Genomic DNA, 20,827 nt, shown 5'->3' on the forward strand with positions numbered 1-20,827 from the left:
GTAGGAGTTGGACACAGTAGAAGTATGCTGGTGAAATCACATGACCGCGGCTGCTACTGACAGTGAAGTCGGAGCACAGCTGCAGCTGCATAGGAATATACACTGGACCACCAGGGCCATTTTGCTGTACACGGCGGCCCGTGGCACTTGGCGATAAAGTGGCGGGGGGGCACATGTCAGACAGATAAAGAGAGAGGGGAGCAAGAGATACTGTTAGGGAGACAGAGGAGGGAGAAAAAAGTGGGAAAGGCTGTCACTTAAAGAAGGGGGATTGGGGTCATCCAGAACATGTAGGAAAGACCAGGATTGGGGGATACACAAGACAGTTGTAGGTTGTAGGAGGAGCAGGCTGTCACCTTGGAGAGCAGGCTGTCACTTGCGGGTGTATGGGGTGCATCAGCAAGCGATGCACACTGGATCCCCGCCACAATACTCATGACCCGCTGAGCCTAAACTTGAGTCCCATGTCGAGCCTGCCCCCGCTGTTCCTACCGCTTGTCCGCCCACCTTTACCGGATTGATTACAGGCATCTCTTGACTTACAGTAATGAAGAGCCTCTTCTTCTGCTGGGGTCCTCACCTCTGCGGAGTCACAGCTCTGCGCACCCAGCACGGAGGAGGAGATTGCTGGGTCTGTGGGTGCCGGGATGACTGCCTGCAAACACTGAGGCCTAGCAAATAGAAGGTAGAGAAGCCAGCTGCAGCGCCCTCTACAGTCTGGTGCTCTATGCTGCCGAGTGCCCTGTCCTGTCCCATCTCTACCAGCAACTATAATGACAGCTTCTAGCTCAGCACGGTGCCGCATTTTCAATTGAAAAAAATATAATAATTCAAAAAGGTACAGGGGATGGCATGCTGGGACCTAGGGCCCACCAAGCCCTGGACCCCATAGCAACTGCATCCCCTGCACCCTCTAAATTACGCCACTGGCTGAATGCCCCCCCCCCCCCCCACATAATGTTCTTCAAGGAGGCCGATATATGTATATGTTGGCAAAACTCGTTGCTAGCCTAATGCCCCATGGCATTAGCAAGTATAAAATTATTCATCAAGTGTGATCAAATAAATCAAACAGAGTCAAGGACAAATTGACATTGAGCTCCACTCAGATACACGTCAAGATCCAAATACTTTTGGAGTGCCTGTAGTCCATCCTACAGGAAAGGAAGTGTTAAACTGTCTAACACCTGTAGCTTCTGTTATATAATCAGATTTATTCTGAATTACTGTCCCCCTTTGTCTGCATTTTTATTTAAATAATTGGTACTTGTGTATTTTGGCGGCGCCCCCGATGTCCGTCGTACGACGAACAGATCGCATCGCATCGCATGCCATGCACCCGATGGCATGCGATGCGATGCGACGCGATTTTGACCCCCTATACGACCAAAAATCGTATAAGCACCCTAAAGGGTGCTTTTGAGCACCCAAATGGGTGCTTACAATGTTAAATGCACCCTCATGCCACCCCCCACTATAAACGTGAACCCGAAGCGTGGCGAGCGCAGCGAGCCCGCGAGGGGCGGCGGTACGCGTCCTACGACCTTTTCATACCCCCACTATCCACGTCGGCGTGGAGTTGAGAATAGAATAGTGTGGCGAGCGCAGCGAGCCACCGAGCCCGAAGCGTGGCGAGCGCAGCGAGCCCCGCGAGGGGACGCGGATACCTTCACAGTTATACGCGTCCCCTCGCGGGCTTCACAGGTGTCCGTGGCGACGCGGACACCTGTGAAGCCCGCGAGGGGACGCGTTTACCTGTGAAGGTATCCGCGTGCGCTCGCCACGCTTCGGGCTCGGTGGCTCGCTGCGCTCGCCACACTATTCTATTCTCAACTCCACGCCGACGTGGATAGTGGGGGTATGAAAAGGTCGTAGGACGCGTACCGCTGCGCTCGCCACGCTTCGGGTTCACGTTTATAGTGGGGGGTGGCGTGGGGGTGCATTTAACATTGTAAGCACCCATTTGGGTGCTTAACATAGTATAAGCACCCATTAGGGTGCTTATACAATGTTTAATCGCATCGCATCGCATCGTATGGCATCGTATGCCATGTACAATGGCATACAATTTCAAAATTGTATGCCATCGTGCTCTATCGTACGATATCGCGTCGCATCGCATACCATCGTATGTGCGATGGGCGCCGCCAAAATACACAAGTACCAAATAATTGAATCACCTCTCATAAGATCCCTCAAAACCTTTCTTTACTTAGTGTGTAAATGATCTATCCTACTCTGATTTGATTTAGATTGTTCACACAAAGTTTTTAAATCATCTAGAGTGAGTGCGTAAAACATTTCTATACAGCCATGTTTGTACTTGGTTGGATAACCTTTTTTTTTCTTAAGTGTATCAGTTTTGAAAGCATATCATTGTGAATGCATGTTGAAGAAGCATTCAAGGGATTTCACCCCCTTTACATTTTTAGTAAAGAATTGCAAGCTTATCTTATAAGATTTATTGTAACAAAAAATAAAAAATAGTCAATAGCCAAAAATCTGAATATTCCTCCCAAATGACGAATCCAGGCTTTCAGTGCAGTGTGTGCATTCCCCAATTTTATGTATTCAGCCAGACTTCACTGAGGTTTACGTGGCTATTAAGAAAAATATCCACATAATGCAGTATATTTTGTAACACATGTATTTATTCAAAACACCACACAAAGCAAATCATTTCCAGAAATCAAGGAAAGTCCAAATTACTGGAACAGGAAGTTATTAGAGGTAGATTTACAGTGCAGTATGCAGTGGCGGATTCAGGGGGGGGGGGGGCACCCGGGCATGTGCCCCCCTGTCATTTAATTTGTCATTTAGCTGAGGACCAGGGCTTTCCAACGAGCCCAGCCTCGTGTCTCTAGCCCCCCGGGAACCAGAGATATCGCCTGGCAAAGCTGTAACGTTCAATATGATACCAGGCTGGTCCATATCAGTCCATCGGTTCCAGAGATATTGCGTGTAAACCGATTTTTTTATTGTTGAAATGTAATTTCATGGCAGTTCATGTTCTTTGAAGACAGATTACTCTGGAACCAAACGTTCCAGTTTCACTGGACCAAAATCATTCAAAGCCCACTCAAAAGTTCTTCAATATGATACTTGTCTCATGTAAATGGGTCAGTTGGTTCCAAAGATATAGCCGGTTAAATTAGATAACTGGTTAAAGGGGGGGAGGGGTTGTTTTCTCTCCCCCTCACACCAGAAAATGCAGGGACTAGGCTGGTGTAAAAGGGGCCAACCTGGGAATGCATTTTCTGGTGTGCAAGGGGTATTATTTCAAATAGCCAGGACCTGCAGTGCTCTGAATACAGCCAGGCTCTGCCGCTGTCCTGGTGGCGGCTGTCCCCCATTTACCGCGAGCATGTATTCCCCTTTGGCAATGAGCATGTAATCCCACATGGCAACGAGCATGGAACCTCTGGCAATGAGCATGGAACCCTTGGCAATGAGCATGTAGATAAGCAGCACTTATATAGAATAATTTTTAATAGGCATTATGGTGTTTGGCATAATACATAATGGACATAATGGCGTGTAACTTAACGTGTAATGGACATTATGGTGACCGGACTGGCATAACTGGACAGACTTACAGAGTTTCCTCCAAAAGCAGATTTCAGGAGCTTGGGCACAGCATACAGCACAGGCTGAGAGAAACATAGCACTGGTGTCTCCTGGGTCTCAGGAGTCTCCTTATATACCCAGTGACTGGATGTGATTGGTTCCTGGAGTCAGCTAAGCATTACTAGAATCATCAGAACTAAGGACTGCTGTACCATGAGCAGCTAACTCAGCACACCTCTCAGGATGAAAATACACCACCAGCTGGCTAATCAGATGGGAATGCAGGTAAACACTGTGTTTTTCAACCAGCATAGCCTCACATCAGGACTGTGTCAAGGCAGGGATGTAAGCAGCACCATGGAAGGGCAGAGGGGTAGTGGGGATGACAGATGTTACTCTAGATACAGAGCTGACAGCACTTGTACTGACAGCCACCTGCTACCTACCAGCATCTGTTCTCAGGAGCAGACCAGACCAAAGCTCTCTCAAAGGGTGAACAGCCTGCAGATTGCAGCAAACCGCAGCTTATTGGGTGAGCTACACTCACATGAAATCAAGATCAATACATGAAATAGTTGAAGGGTCCTGAGCAGGCATTGAAAGGGCCTTAAAAAATATTATTTCCATAATTTATTCACCAGAATAATTGCACATCATATTTTGAGATTCTGTTTATCCTTTTTCTTTCATGTACAGAGTAGAAAATCTGCGTTGTGCATTGTGTATTTAGTTCCTTTTCATTTCTAGTTTCTGGGTACCTTGTGACATTCCTGAAAACAAAACAAGTTTAGTTACCTTTTCATTGACTATAACAACAGCATAACTCTCTAGGGACCAGATTCACTAAGCTTCAAATGTGATTAAAATGGAGAGTGATAAACAATCAACCAATCAGCTCCTGCCTGTCATTTTTCAAACACAGCCTGTGACATAGCAGGTAGGAGCTGATTGGCTGGCTGTTTATCACTCTCGATTTTATCACTTTTAAAGCTTAGTGCATCTGGCCCTAGGTCTTAGAAGTTAAGACTGATCACTTCATGGTAAGCAGCATTTAGTGAAAAATGGTATTACCCAAACTATTGTAAATCACAAGCAGTTAGCAATACACTAGTTCTGCCTTTCTCTGAATACAGGGTGGCAAAACCAGCCAAAGTACTGTAAAGATGTGCTGCAGCAGAACCTCTCCATTATATGTCAATAAATGTTAATAATTTATCCTTCTCTGCACTTAGACTATGCAGATGACTTCTAGAATTCGCAGTCAAAGTTGTGTTATTGCTATTTGCCTTGTTCAGCTTATAGATGCCATTATGCACAACTGACCAAGGGTGGGATGCACTAATGCAAAGATGCGGTAAAAACCCAGTTATCAGATTTTTACTGCATTTTCGTATGATCTAATGCCCCACTGCCATTGCAGTGCTGCGGAGGGTATCACCATCTTTTACTGGCGATACCCTGTAGATGCCTATGGGCTTCTCTTCGCAGTGTTGTGTGAGTGATCCCTCACGGATCCCTCCAGCATGCCCTGCTTCTGGGCCTTCACTCTGCATATGCGCAGAGGAACTCCCACGTCTCAGACCTGGAAGCCAAGGGATGGTGCAGCACCGCAAGGGCTGTCCCTTGTTGTGCTATTAGTGCATATGTGATTAGTGAGAATGTGGTAGCCGGCAGTACATCCCACCTCAAATGTTTAGACTTTTCCCAATTATGCAACTAGGGAGCCAAAATCTAGTGGGTACCTAAAGAAATAAATGAGTTGCATCAAGTCCTTCATTATAGAGCTTTGGTTTTTCCTGTCACATCCAGACTGATGGGGGAGATTAACTAAAGCTTGTAAACTGGAGAGACCCCCACTCTAGAATGCTTCAAAAACAGACTCAAGACTTTCCTATTTACTCAAGCGTTTCCTTCGGTCCCTTAAGTATTGTTTATGAAAAGCTTTTATGTACGTCATTGTTCTTGTACTGTATTATATTCATTGTATCTGTTAAGCGCCTTGAGTCCTATTGGAGAAAGAGCGCTATATAAATAAAATAATTATTATTATTATTAAAGTGGAAATTGGTGATGTTGCCCATTACACCCAATCTAATTCTGTCTATGATTTTCTGAGCTACAAAAGAGAAATGATAGTAGTATCTGGATGCTATCGGCATCCTCAATTTCAGAACCTTCAATAATCTACCCCATGGTGTAAGACAGGGAAAGGAGCGACAGCAATAGAGAAAATGGTTAAGTATAGTATATAGCATGATTAAAAACAGATATACAGAATAGTCTGGTGCAATCAGAAGAAATTGTACAGGAGTTACAGAATGCAAATCATACACTATGAAACATAAGGTTTATTGTGGCAAAAAAGTAATGGGGAAACTGAGCTATGGACTATGATGAGAGATCTGTGGGGCCTGTGTGGCACACACACACACACACACACCACATGTGCTTGGGGAGGCTGATAATTTTTTCTCAAGGGACCCCAAACTTCTCGTAATATCCCTAAAAGTAAAGTGCTTATACCAACCGGTTCGTCCTCTGCTCCACTTTCTTCTCCGTAGGAAAACACAGAATGCCATGGGGAGACAGATAAATACCACAACAAGTGAAAGTGAAATTTCATTTGCACTTCCAATTGTTTTGCCTGAAAAATTATTGAAAAAGCAGACAGTCATTTCAACCATTTACCTTGGACACAAATTTATGTTGAACCTTTCAGTACAGTATATAGTACAGATTGAGTCTCCAATTTTGAATATACGGAATATTCTGAAATAAGGAGTTTTTTGACAGCAGCTGATTTGATTGTGGCCGTTTCAATGCACACAAATGTTGCTTGATGCAAATATTTATAAAAAATATTGTATAAAATTACATTTAGACTGTGTGTATTAGGTGTATATGAAACACTAGGTGATTCAACGCGCCCTACGGGCGCTCTTCACACTGGCGTAAGGGGCTGCGCCCCCTTAACCTGTGAATGCAGGGTGAGGGTAGGGTGCTAAGGGGGGTAGGTGCTTGGGGGTGGGGGAGTGGTGGGGTGGGAGGATGCAGGCAGAGATGCTGGCAGGAGGGTGGGTGGTGTTGCGTGCAGAGATGCTGCCAGGAGGGGGTGGGCGGGGGCAGAGATGCTGCCGGGAGATGGGGGGGTGCGGGTGGAGATGCTGCCACACCGGAAGTGAGGCTGTAATCCCGCCCCCATGTGTGCATGGCAGCAGCTCATCTGTCTTCCTCCTCCTGCTGTCACAGTCACTCACATCTATGTAAATATTGTGTGTATGGGAGGCGCGGGGGGGGTGTACGGGTTCACTTTTGGCTCGGACAGGGGGATATGTGGCTTGTGTGTGTGTATATAACACTGGGCAGGGGGTGGGGTTATAACGTTGGGCAGGGGCAGAGTTGACTGTAACTCCGCCCAGCGTTATACACACACATGATTGACACATCTGGCTAAATATATAAGAGATAAATTAATTTAAAGTTTAGACTTGGCCTCATCCCCAAGATCTCATTATGGTATGCAAATATTCAAAACTATGAGAAATAGTTCTAATATCCAAAATTTATGGAAATCGGAAACTTAACCTGTACTGCAAATTAAAGCATAGTAAATGATTTTTACAGTATAAAACGTTAAGTTAATTAATAAAACATACTTTTCCCCCCCATTTAATACAATACAGAAACAAAACAACTCTGTGATTGCATCATTGCAAGCATAACATGCTGCAGCTCTCTCTGAACGCTGCCCGATCGGAGCTCTGCTCAAATTGCGGCAGCAGCATGAGTCAGCCTGCGGGGCTGTGAGTCAGCCTGTTGGGGGTGCCGGCCCAGTGGGAAATGACCCGCTGGGCCGGCACCCCCAACAGGCTGACTCACAGCCCCGCAGGCTGACTCACGCTGCTGCCGCAATTGGAGCAGAGCTCTGATCGGGCAGCGTTCAGAGGGAGCTTCTGCGCATGCGCAGTAGTTCCCTTTAAAGTCTGGCGACGACAGCTGTGAAAGGCACATGTCCCTGGATCCAGCACTGCATCCATGGCACCTTACCTTCACTGTCTGTGGCTGCCCCCGCCCACCAGGCTCAGCCCAGCCTTCACTTTCTGGCTGCTCCTCATCCTCGTAACATGGGGAGGGTCTGTGTATAATGCAGAATGCTGTGTGAACTGGTGGGTGATATGTGGGGGGGGGGGGGGCTGTGTATAATGAAGTGTGTACTGGGTGGGGTGACATGGAGAGGGAGGCCTGTGTATAATGAAGTGTGTACTGGGTGGAGTGAAATGTGGGAGGAGGCCTGTGCATAAAGCAGTGTAGTGGTGGTGACACGGGGTAGGGGGCCTGTGTATAATGCAGTATATTGAGGGGACATGGGGAGGGGGCCTGTGTATAATGCAGTGTGTACTGGGTGGGGTGACATGGGGTAGGGGGCCTATGCATAATGCAGTATATTGAGGGGACATGGGGAAGGGGGCCTGTGTATAATGCAGTGTGTAATGGGAGGTGAAATGGGGGTGCTGGAAGGAGGCTTGTGTATAATACAGTGTGCTCAGTGTACTGAAGGCTGCACGGGGTAGGGGGCCTGTGTATAATCAATAGACCAACCCCCTCAACCCGACATGGAGAACCCCATCATGGGCTCTGTATGTACCCAAACCCTCCCTTGCAGCAGCCTAACTCTAACCCTCCCTGATAGTGCCTTCATCTAACCACCTGTACCGCCCAATCGAACCCTAACCTCCCCCCACAGTCTAACCCTAACTTCCCCCAATAGGGCCAAAACCTACCAAACCCTGCCAGTGAATCTAGTGTGTGCACATGAAGAAATACTGGCCTATGGAGTAAAAGACCTGTGAATGGGTTGTTTTTATTTCTTTTTTGTCCTCTTTTGGTTTATTTTTACCATGGCAAAATCCTAATTCCCTATACTTGTTTCCAGATTATTGCTGATATATGCTGAAAATAAAAACATTATGATAACTGACATTATACATTGCCCCCGCAGAGCCGCCGCTCCTCCCGACTCTCTTGCTACATTGCTCAGCGTGGGAGACAGCGGTTAGCTACTTCTCATACAGGGATCTTCCCCAGGCTCTGCAGCCGCACCTCCACTGCTGGAGGAGCCTGGCTTCCGGCATGTTGACCCCTGGCACAGGGCATGTTGACCCCTGGCATCAAACATGCAACCCGCAGAAATGAGCATGTAGGTAAGCGGCACTTATGTGACATAATATGTACTGAGCATTACAGTATGTGGTATTATATGTAATGGTTGCTTAATGTGTACATGGACATGCTGGTGTTAGACCATGTAATGGGCATTACTGTGTGTGGCATAATGTGTAATGGGCATTACGGCGTATGGAATAACATGTAATGGGTGTGAGACATGTGTAATAGGCATTGCGTTGTAAATTTCTTCCATGCCTTCGGGGCGCACTGATTTACACCTCATGTGCACGGCTGCAAACGCATTTGCAGGCATATTCATGGGCGGGATTTCTCTGGTGTGGGGCGGTATTTACCTGCTTGCTGGGCTCCGAACACTTGCAGCCCAGTGAGCAGGTCTGAATCAGGCCCATAGTCTATGAACATGCATCTGAGGGCAGCTACTTGGTGACCATTTTTCATAAAGTGTTGTTGCCACATGTTTATCAGTCTCTTTAGAAGATAGGGCAGCACTAATGGATGCCCTATGGTTAGCCATCCGCTCACTAAAACACCTTGTTGTCATCCCAATGTAGTATAGCCCTTTATTATTGCTGGTTATAACAGTGAATGAGGAGCCTCTTTAATAGTGTAATAAGTTAAAAGCACATTGGTTTATTTAGGATAAATCACACATTTGCAGCATTCACAAATGCAGCAAACTGGCATTTCAGGGGTCAGCAGACCTATGGGTAGAAAGCGCTGCAACTCCTTTTTCAAGCCTGTAACCAGCTCCCAATACCCTCTAGAGTCCGGGCGCACTTTCTATTAACAGGCTTGAGCAGGGTACAATGGTGCGACCAATGGTGGCGTATAGAGACGCACAAAGTATGATTGCAGCATCTATAGACACTAATAATAGGTGTATCAGTCCTAGCCAGCTCACACGCAAATGTACACTAGGGAAGGGGGATGCATACAGATGACCGCAGTGGGGATGCCAACAGTTAGCATACCAACACTGGCATCCCGAAGGAGGGAATCCCAACAGGGATCAGGTAAGTATACTTTCCTGCCCAACCCTCCCTGTCTACAGCCTGACCCTAACCCTCCCCACTAGTGCCTAACCCCTGCAGCCTAACCCTAACCTTCCATGCAGCCTAAGCTTCAATCCCTCCCTAGTACCTAAACCTTCCCCACCCTGACACTAGCGCTGCCTGGCATATTTATGTTCGGCATCCCAGCAGTGAGGGTTCCGGCACCAGCATCCCATTTCCAGGGAAGGGCTGTGCAGCCACATTAACATAAAGTCAGTTGCCTATGACTCAAAATCAGGCCCTATGAGAAAGGAGTATGCTGCCCAATAGGGCTGCTTCTAGAAATTTCCCGGGCTGGGTTTTCCATACCAATGCACCCCTGACATGTGGTAATTAGATGCACTCATGGTCATGTTATTCATAAAATGACATTAATTGTATATGACAAATAGTTGCTTTCATAATCATATTATCATACAAATTGCCTTTAATAGTTTGCAAAATAGAACAAACATTAATGACAAATGAATCTGATAGCAACCAAGTAAAGCATAACAAATCACGTGTTTATGTGAAGCAGAGTAGTTGGGGCAGGTAAGTTACAGAGGGCGGGGGAGGTAAGTTGTCTGCCAGCAGTAATGATGGGTAAGCTGTAGTAGACTCTGTGTTACCTATCAGGGGAATAGAGAAATACAGAGTATCAGGCTAAGGTGGAAATGAGATGGTTAGTGTTCCGGCAGCCAGCAGATGGTGCCCAACTGAGCTATCCCAATGTCACCCTATTATGGGCAAACGGCTGCCAGTACTGTTATTTCAGCCCACTCCCCCACAGGTGACAAGCTGTAATAAGCAAAAGGTGACCTATGAGAGGGCTCAAATGGGACTTTTTACATTACGCCATTAGTTAGTTGGGTTTAGCTGCTTTATGTGGCTAAACCTGAACATAGCAAGTGTTATCAGCAGCATCAATTTAATATATCCCCACTATTTCCCATCACTATAGACCAGCAGTGGATTTTCCGATATGGGACCAAGCCACAGCGTAAGGCTTGGGTATCAGGGGGCCTGGGCTGCATGTCGACAGCGCTGTTTAATTGAGTACATAATAGTCAGGACAAGCGGTGCATGTGTCTTGGGCGTTGGCATGGAGGGCATTTAGTCAAGAGTTATCTTCAGGGTCAAAGGTGGCCTGGCAACCATTTATTCCTGGTGGGATCCTTTATGTGTCCCAATACCCGTAGCAGATAGCAGATGACTGCACCGATCACCGCTCATCAGTCCACTGCCTGAGTGAAGCAGCTGTTCCCGGCTTCCAGCAGAGTTGCTCTCATGGGGCCTTATTTCTAGTTCACTCTTTCTGACAAAATCCTTCTTAGATGGACAAAACCATGTGCACTGCAGGGGGGCAGATGTAAAATGTGCAGAGAGAATTAGATTTGGGTGAGTTATTTTGTTTCTGTGCATGGTAAATACTGTCTGCTTTATTTTTACACTGCAATATAGATCTCATTTTGAAGTAAAACCCCACCCAAATCTTACTCTCTATGCACAAGTAAGCGAGGGGACGCGGATTACTTGACATGTATTCTGCGTCCGCTCGCCACGCTTCGGGCTCGGTGGCTCGCTGCGCTCGCCACACTATATAAAATCAACTCCATGCGTAGTTGGATAGTGAGGGTATGAAATCACCCATGGGTGACTGTACAATTAAAATCAGGTCTTTGCAATGAAAAATCGCATTGCATGAATTGTATGCCACTATATTGCATGCGATGCGATGCAATACAATGAAAAAATCAGGCGCCCAGATATTACACAAGTACCGAAGACAGCTTGGTTAGTGAGTACAATATACTACTGTACTCACTGGGGGAGCACATTGGCACAGAGGTACAATGCGGGTTAGTACAGATTGATGGGGGGACCCTGCAAAACAAAACAAAATACAGGCTGGAATGCCAGCAGACTGTAGAATTTCTAGAAAACCAAACAGGTGTGTGTGTGTGTGGGGGGGGGGGGGGGGGGGGGGAAGTGGCACCAAAATCCTGACAGGTGTATGTGTGTGGGGGAAGCAATATTGCAAAACAGGGGTGCGGCTTGCTGTGACAAAAAAAATAGAAAACAAAAATAGACAGTAGATGAGACTATGAAAAAAAGAATGTTGATACAGTGTATATACGGCTGGTAAATTAGCTTGAGCTAATTTACTAATCATCCGATCTGATTTGTAGTATTTTAATAAGGCAAGCTCAGCCAAATTCTGGTGTACAGATGAATACATCATCGATAGAACACCATCGTATATGACCATAATATGGTGGTGTGCTCATTTACTATCATTTGTACTGCTGAATTCGGCTGGTAATTCAGCAGAAAATACGAAAATCCTCCTCATTTTCCTGGGCCTGGAAGCCTGGAGTATAACCAGCCCTGGGCTCATTGAGCCTGTCATGGTTGCAGAAATACAGGGGGGGGGGATTAAATGGGGCCCCCCTGTATTTCTCTAACCAGCGTCAGGCTCCGCCGGTCTTGGTTTCCCCCAGCTGTCATGCCATAGCTGGGAGAAACTATTTATATTAGTTCCCCCGGCCAAAACATGACACCCTGGCTGGTCAACCCGGGCCAGCTCCCTGGGGGAGTGGGGACCCCCCAATAAAAGGGCTCCCCCCTCCAGGGGAAGCCTGGCCCAGGCTGAAGCCCAGGGCTGTCCCCACCACCCCTGAGCTGTGGATACCATCTGATGGAGTGAAAAGTGTAAAAAATTGCCTAAAGTATTGCTGTCTGTTGTGGAACACTGGGGTCACCTTGCGGTCAGCCTGAGTTACCTGTTCCCACCATATAAGCCTATGTTAATTTCATAACATAGGCTCTGTGTGGCTCCATAGAAGCCCATCAGGCGCTTAGCTACCCCAGAGCCAGCTTCTGATTTGCTGAGGGAAGACCCTGGATTCCCACACTAGCAATTCCCTCAGTCCTTTGGATACAGGCCTCGTTTTTTTTCATTTGACACAGCCATGAATTGCTGCTGGAACGAAGAGGATGCGATCTACGCTTGATGGGATGGTGAGTATAATTTTTTTTTACAAGTACCCTATGAATTATCTACTGGAGAAGAGGACAGACCTATGGGGCGATCCTACAGGTGAGTATCTCTGTGTGAGGGATGTATTAAACTTATACTTTATTATGGCGTGTGTTTTATTTATGTATTGGTTCTGTTGTGAAACTACAAGAACCAGTAGGCCCATTTATGCCCGCATGCTGGTACTTGTGGTTCTCCAAATACGAATGACTTCGCCCTCAGAAAAATATGAATCTGGAAAATACTGCAGCTTTATAAATTTTCTGTATTCTCCATTCATATTTTCTTCCGATAATAGCAATCGTACTCGGGATCGGCCTTCTTAGTAAATTTCTTACACTGTCTTTTCATTGTCCTTGTTTATTTAAATCACCAATAACTTGGACTTTTAGGTGGCAACTAACTCTTAAACAGAGCAGATACTATAAGTGTTTACTGAAACACTACACATAGGCCAGTATTCAATGCTCTTGATTCACCACTTTTTTCAGTGAACAGGGCTGTTTTTCAGCGAAACCTGATCTTTTTCTACGAAAATTATAGTCGCTGTATTCAATGTCCACTGTTTAACGAAAGCGAACAGGGAATGCCGGCACTGGTGTATTTAATGGGATTTTTACTCTAATTTGCTGAAAGTGTATTAAATGCTAAATTGGAGAACTGCTTTCACCATGATTTTTGCAGTTTCATCATTTTGCATTCAACATCTTTTTTAGGTGAACTGTAATGTGTACTTTTACAATAAATGTTTTCTATTCATTTTTTTGTGTCCAAAAATATGTTTTTTATTGTTTGAAGGGTGCTATTTTTAATCAAAAACATGCAGCACATAAATATATATATATTTTTTTTTCACGACGAATGCAGGGGGGGGGGGGGACTCTCATTAATATTTACTGCGCTGGGTCCCACTCATTACATATGCACGGAGCAGGACCAGATCAACGCAGACTGCTGCCTGGCTCCCCCAGCCCTCCCTGCATTACATAGTTACATAGTAGGTAAGGCTGAAAAAAGACTTGCGTCCATCTAGTTCAACCTGGTATAGATATCCATTGCTGATTTGGTAGGTTCTGGTATTTTACTGACAAATTATATTTCTTATTTGTACCCATGGATGTTTTTCTCCAGTAAATGTTTGTCCAACTTTGCCTTGAACGCATTTAATGAGCCAGCCGTTACCACCTGCAGTAGCGCACGTGAGGGTGGTTTCCGAGTACCCAGAAACCCCCCCAGGAATATAAAGGCCACCTCTTTCCAAGAGTACAAGAATTTTTTAAATCGGGCCTTGGGAACCGGAGATATCTGACTTCAAAGCAGTGGTCCCCATCCAAGCCTGTTAATTGCTGTTCCCAGTCAGATATTTCAGGTTCTGTCTGACGTAGAGTTTTTCTGAGGATATATTCCAAAATCTGTGACTCTTCCCCTTTGAAGGACACTAGAAACTTGTCTCTACTGTTCCCAGAACCAGAGATATCAGCCTCCAAGCAGCTGGTTACTGCTCCAGCTCCACACACCTGGTATGTAGTTTTATATACTCCTTGGCAGAATGCTCTGCCTCCTGAACTCTGATCCCCTCATCCCCAACACCATTTGGTAGGTGGGATTCTCTAGTTTTTAATTCCATTAAAATCTAAGAAATCTATTTCCGGGAAATGGAGATATCTGCAGTCAAGCAAGTTGTCCTCCCACCAGAAAATTATGAATAATAAGCCCACTCCACTATACACCCCTCCTCTGCATATTAAACATCCCCTACCACCCTGGAAGTGAAGTTATGTATCAGGGCCCCTTCATTCAGCCCAATGACCCCTTCTCCAACCATCTGTGCAGTAAAGGGGTAATTAGTGGAAATTACTGATCCAGGCCCTACATGCTGAGCGGTTGATATAATACCCCCTACCACCCGCGGGACATCAAAACATATACTGGGTCACCTAAGTGTCCATCTCCGTACTTTGCTCCGCACCTATGGAAACCCCCTTCTGAAAATCCTGCATTTGCCCCTGACCTCTCTGGGAAGAGAGTTCCAGAGTTTGACTGTTCTGACCGTAAAGAAATTCTTTCTACTAGCTGAATGAAATCTTTTTTCTTCTAATCTATACTCATGCCCTCGTGTCCTAGATTCCTTTCTAGTAGAAAGAGGGTGTGTGACAGTTCCTTGTATTGGCCCTTGATATACTTGTACATGTTGAGCATGTCCCCCCTTAAACGTCTCTTTTCTAATGTAAATAGTCCTAAATTGCTTAATCTCTCCCCGTAGCTTAAATTCTCCATTCCCCTAATAAGCTTTGTTGCTCGCCTTTGGACTTTTTCTAATTCTATGATGTCCTTTTTAGTGTGGGGCCCAGAACTGTACTCCGTACTCGAGGTGAGGTCTCACCAATGCTTTATATAGTGGCATAATTACCCTTGAGTCAGTAGTTTCCATTCCCCTCTTAATACATGCCAGAATTTTGTTGGTCTTTTTTGTAGCTACATTACAATGGGCATTACATCCCAGTTTGCTGTCTATTTGGACTCCTAGATCCTTTTCAAGTATGGAATTACCCAGTTCCTCTCCGCTAAGGTTGTAACTTGCACACTGGTTGTGTCTCCCAAGGTGCATAACCTTACATTTATCTACATTGAACCTCATCTTCCATTTTTTTGCCCACTCATCTAGAATTGCAAGATCATTTTGAAGCATGGTGAATTGAAGCATTGAATATTTGTTTCCTGCTGCTCTCTGTTCCCCCCTGTCCCCTCCTGGCAGTGCAGCGCATGCGAAAGCATTACAGTGTACACTGCCCCTACACTCGCCGGACCATTGAATACTGGCCATAGAAGCTGACATGTAATCAGATACAAAACCAAGGGCTTGCAGTATGAATGCAAGTCAACATAAATTAATAAAATAAACTGTAATGGAAATATTCAACTATAAAATAAATCAAGTTTTATTAAAATAAATAAATCTTTACATAAAAATAAGTATTAAATAGGATTTCTGATAATGGTCCTCTGATATAACCATCCATGCTCATCTGTAACCATGCTATAACCATCTGTTAAAACACTTACACTTATTTTACTTTTATCATTGACTCTATTGCCTAAATATTCCATACTATTACGTTTTAACTAGATCTGCAGGAAATACGAAAACATTTGTTAAATCCTAAACATATAATTCTTGAAGATTAATGCTTACAAATTGTGATGTCTACGCCATTTCAGTGCATACTCAATATGGCAGCGTTATTAATGCTTTAGTAACAATATAGCAGATTAGTGTCAATTATATATGCAGTTATTTTGGCATTTTGTGTCCAATTCACAAGTAATAATGGTAATTATTTTCCTGTTGGACAGGAAGTTGCTGGAACATCTATGGCTCTACATACCCTCTGTATTACAGAGATACTGTTTGCATGTTTTTTATGTTTCACGGATATTACTGTGTACTACTTCTGCTCATCGAACTACTTATTTTATATGAATATTGGAAATTTAATTTAAAAAATACATAAGGCTAAAATGTTGTCCATAATACATAATAGATAATGCATTCCCTAATATAAATCCTGTTTAACTCCCTGCTTCTACACCTTTAGAAGAGTTTATACATAGTATAATCAAAGATACGGTATACATTTTAAAGCTGAAACTGTACCTTATATTTAGATTTTCTTACCTTGGACCACAAGTTCCATTGTTGTTTCAAAAAAAGAAGCATACTGCGTGAGAAATACAGTACAACGATATGTCCCAGCGTCAGATGGCCGTATATGTTTTAGCAGCAGTGACATATTTCCGTTTGGAAACTCTTCAGGAAAAAGCTGAGTTCTCCCTTTATATTGTTCACTCTGAAGGCTGTCCTGAAATTCTTCATCAGAGAAATAGTGCACTGGAAGGTCATCTATGTTCCACAATACCGTCAGTGTACTATATGAATAGTCCTTCATATGTGTGACAGTACAAGGCAGAATCACATTCTCATCTATAAATCCAGAGATAATTTTGTTGCTAGAGGCTGAAAAACAAGAAGTTTCCAATTCTTTACAACAAGAGGAAGATGTGATCCACATGTGCATTGTTTTCAGTGGTATATCACTCTCACTCTTCACATGCCCAGTACAAAGCCAAACTGTTTGCCAATCAAATGAAATTAGCTGAAAACAGACCCAGTAGCATTAACACCAATAATAAGCAGAAACATTTTTCTACTGTATTCTGAGGGTGCAGTATTGAAGATCTACAGTAACTAGATAGTCATTAGGTCTACAGCATCTTGACAGGCTGAGCGGGTCAACCGTAAATAATGGTTGCCAGTACAAAAGGGTTGGGATTGTTTGGTCGACCATAGGATGGTCGACAGTCATTAGGTCGACAACGTTGGGACGACATACAGGATGGTCGACAGGAGTCTAGGTCGACATGGGTCTAGGTCAACACGTGTGTTAGGTCGACATGGGTTAAGCCGACGGTCAAAAGGTTGACATGGTTTTTTTTTACTGTTTTTTATCCGAATGTCAACACAGTCGACATGGACATAATTTTAAGCGTAACGCATCCACTCGCATCACTCACTGTGCTCGCAATGCTTTGGGCACGGTGCCTCGCTATGCTCAGCACACTATTTAATTCTCCCACCATGCACTAGTGGATGGTAGAGCATGAAATACCGCCTGTCGGCACATGTCGGCTCAAAAAAACTGTAAAAAAAACCATGTCGACCTTTTGACCATGGACCTAACCCATGTCGACCCAACACATGTGTCGACCTAGACCCATGTCGACCTAGTGCCTTGTTGACCTAGACCCCTTTCGACCTTGTCCCATGTCGACCTAATGACTGTTGACCATCCTATGGTCAACCATTCGACCATATCCCGTACAAAAGGTCTATGGAGGGGGCTAGACTGCGCACTAGTATGATCACTTGAGCTGGCTTTGGGGGGGTTACGGTATAGATCAGGGGTGGGGAACCTCAGGCCCGGGTGCAATATGCGGCCCCCTAGCCGTCTGAGTGGCCCTTCCACCCACCTGGCAGCTTTGCCGGGAGTCAAGTACAGGGGAATTCTCGCGACAGGTCGGTAGTTCTCACTAGATTCCTCCTAATCAACAGCAGCCGGAGACTGACAGTCCTATTCAGCGGCAGCCATCGGAGCATGGGACAGCTGCAGCAGGACAATTTGTAAGATACATTTTTACATATGGCCCCCAAAGGATTTTTTCCCCATACAAATGGCCCTTGGCACAAAAAAGGTTCCCCACCCCTGGTATAGATGATAGATAATATCTAGTTCGACCGTTACTAGGTCGACCACTAATGGTTGACGGTGACTAGTGTCACCCACTGCTGACTGGCATATTGGGAACTTGGGATGGAGAGGAGTCCAAATTATATTTTTGCACATGGGCCAACCATTCACAAAAGGTTTGCCACTGACCTAGTGACTGTCCACCTTGACATTGTCAAACCCAGGGACTGCATACCATTGGGGGTGTCCCAAAACCCAGACTTGAGCCCTTGTTTGTTTCAAAAATAAAAAATGGTTAAGCCCATAACCCTGGCCAAGACCTATTAATTACAAAATGTATTGCAAAATCAAAAACAATTGTAATTAGTAATGTTTGAATAGTGCATCTGCATCTTTTTTCTCTTTGTGTGAGGTAAAAAATGTCGACATGTTCAAAAAGTTGACATGGAAATGGTCTCCTTACACAAAAAATGTTGGCACAAATGTTCTGGGTGTCATTTTCTATACTTCATAGTATGTGACCACAATTCTTGCAAACTTTTATACTCCTGGGCTTGTTACACTTTGGGCAGGTTCTATTCCCAGACATAATCAAGTGAAAATATGTGAAACACCCCCAAAATTCGCATGCAGACCATATAAACCATCACGACCGCAGTTTATGTAGCGGTGGTGGGTGCACCAATTGACTGTTGTTTTTTTGTGGGTGCGGTTCAGACAATGCAGATGTTCAGGGGGGAAGGCTATGGCGACTACATGACGTTACACGCTGCTGCTACAACCCGAACATGGCTGGCCTGCATCTGGCGTCACAGCTAGCCAATATAGTGAAGTAATAGCACACTATATATGTGCCAGCAAAATCCAAAAAACTGCAATTTTTCATTACAGTATATATAAACCAGGGAAGCAGTGGCGTAGCTACAGGGGTCGCAGCGGTCGCACCTGCGACCGGGCCCCTGAGCCAGGGGGGCCCAGCCCCCGCCACTGTCCGGCCACCTCTGCTCCTCTCTCACTGACAGGACCCAGAAGACACTGCTCAGTCAGGCAGGAAGGAAGTGAATCCTCCTGATCTGAGCACGAGGCGAGCACTGCATGAGGCGGGATGTAACACACACACGGTATGTCCCGCATAGTGGGCTGCGGCTGGCTGTGACAGGGTACATAGCGGGCACCGGGGGGGGGGGGGGGGGGTTGGGTATATTCTCACCTGCCACCCTGTACCTGTCCAGGTAGTTGAGCACGTTGCCCATGCTGAGTATGCCCTCCGCACATTGCAGGCTTTCTGGGGGAGGGCGGGCTTGCCGCCGGGGCTCTCCATCTCCGGGGACTTCATAATTCAGAACGGTGGTAGCGGGGAATCCTCCCCGACAGGGCCTCCAGCCCCCCGTCCCCCGCTCTGGGGATGCAGTCCTGGCTGCTGTCAGCCGTGCCCGCTCCATCACTCTCCAGGCACATCATCAGCTGCTGCCCGGAGCTCCGCCAGTGTGCAGACCCCCTGTGACTCAATATTTTATTTAAATAAACTACTATCCTATGTTTAAATGTTAGTTCTATTATTAACATAATATACTTGATGTATTAAAATATAAACTGACCGAGATTTTAATTTTGTTGTATGTAGGGGGGCCCCAAGCTGACCTTTCGCACCAGGGCCAATGAACCCTTAGCTACGCCCCTGCAGGGAAGCATAAACTTGACATATATGTGCACCAATATAAGGTTACCTTGCCAATTAGAGTGTACACTCTACTAAAATGGGGAGAATAAATGTTCTTCTCTATTCTAAAATAAGGATCATGTGTTAAGATATATGATAAGGTAGTAGGAATAGTGAACACTAATAAATATTGCAGAAAAAGTTACTTTGTTGATGTGATATCGTAAATACAGTAAGTGTATTAATTAGTTATGTTGTTGTTTATGTAACAGTCAGATGAGTGTATAATTTGATGCAAATGCAACTTAACCATAAATGTATATATTTACCAAATTAATGAATATTAACCGAAACTGCAGAATTCCTGCTAAATAAATATTCCCTTCTGTTTGTACAATGGGTAATATATAATTTAATTTAATAATTTAATTTAATTTCTAAGATATTTGAAATGGACAGTCTACCCACCATCAGAGATGTACACATGCTTCTTCCTCGCAGAGAAACCACTGCGACTGGCCTAAATTTGAAAAAGGGGTACTTGTGTATTATCACGGCGCCCACTATGCCATTTGCGTAGAGGGCTATTCACGGTAGTGAAATCGCATCACATCGTATGCCATATAGCATGGCATGCGATGCAATTTTCCTATATAATGTATTCACTGCTCTGTGTCAGTGAATCCATTAAAAAGATAGGGTGCGATAAAAAAATCGCATCGCATGCCATTATTGTATGGCATGCGATGCGATGGTGTGCGATAAAAAAAAACTATATAAAAGCATCTCCACGCCGATGTGGATAGAGGGGGTATTAAAAGGTTGGACGGACCCATACCACCGCCGCTCGCCACGCTTCAGGATCACATCGATACTGGAGGGGCCTTAATAAATGACATTATATGTCATTTAATGGTATAGTACATTAAATGCCATTATAAGTGTCAAAAATCGCATCGCATCGCATGCCATACCATAACAGCATGCGATGCGATTTTATTACGTTTGCGTACATAGTAAAATTGGGCGCCGTGCTAATACACAAGCACCGAAAAAGGATATTGGAACACAAACTGGCCTAAATTCGCATGGA

At 45.0% G+C, this 20,827-nt stretch overlaps 1 protein-coding gene across 2 annotated transcripts in view; it reads right to left on the minus strand.

Annotated features, from left to right (window-relative positions):
- Positions 1–2,631: 2,631 nt before the first annotated feature.
- LOC146074492 (myelin-oligodendrocyte glycoprotein-like) overlaps positions 2,632–20,827 on the minus strand; it is a 29,234-nt gene continuing 11,038 nt past the window's right edge. For both annotated transcript variants that reach the window (XM_083182635.1, XM_083182636.1), the window contains exons 3-5: positions 16,505–16,843; positions 6,095–6,211; positions 2,632–4,337 (exon numbers count right to left, since the gene is read on the minus strand). In XM_083182635.1, coding sequence (XP_083038761.1) covers positions 4,294–4,337; positions 6,095–6,211; positions 16,505–16,843 — 500 coding nt within the window. In that variant the 3' untranslated portion in view covers positions 2,632–4,293. The remainder of the gene's footprint in view (positions 4,338–6,094; positions 6,212–16,504; positions 16,844–20,827) is intronic.

Source organism: Crinia signifera, chromosome 4 (genome assembly GCF_055691185.1).
Source record: "Crinia signifera chromosome 4, ASM5569118v1, whole genome shotgun sequence".
Taxonomy (NCBI): domain Eukaryota; kingdom Metazoa; phylum Chordata; class Amphibia; order Anura; family Myobatrachidae; genus Crinia; species Crinia signifera.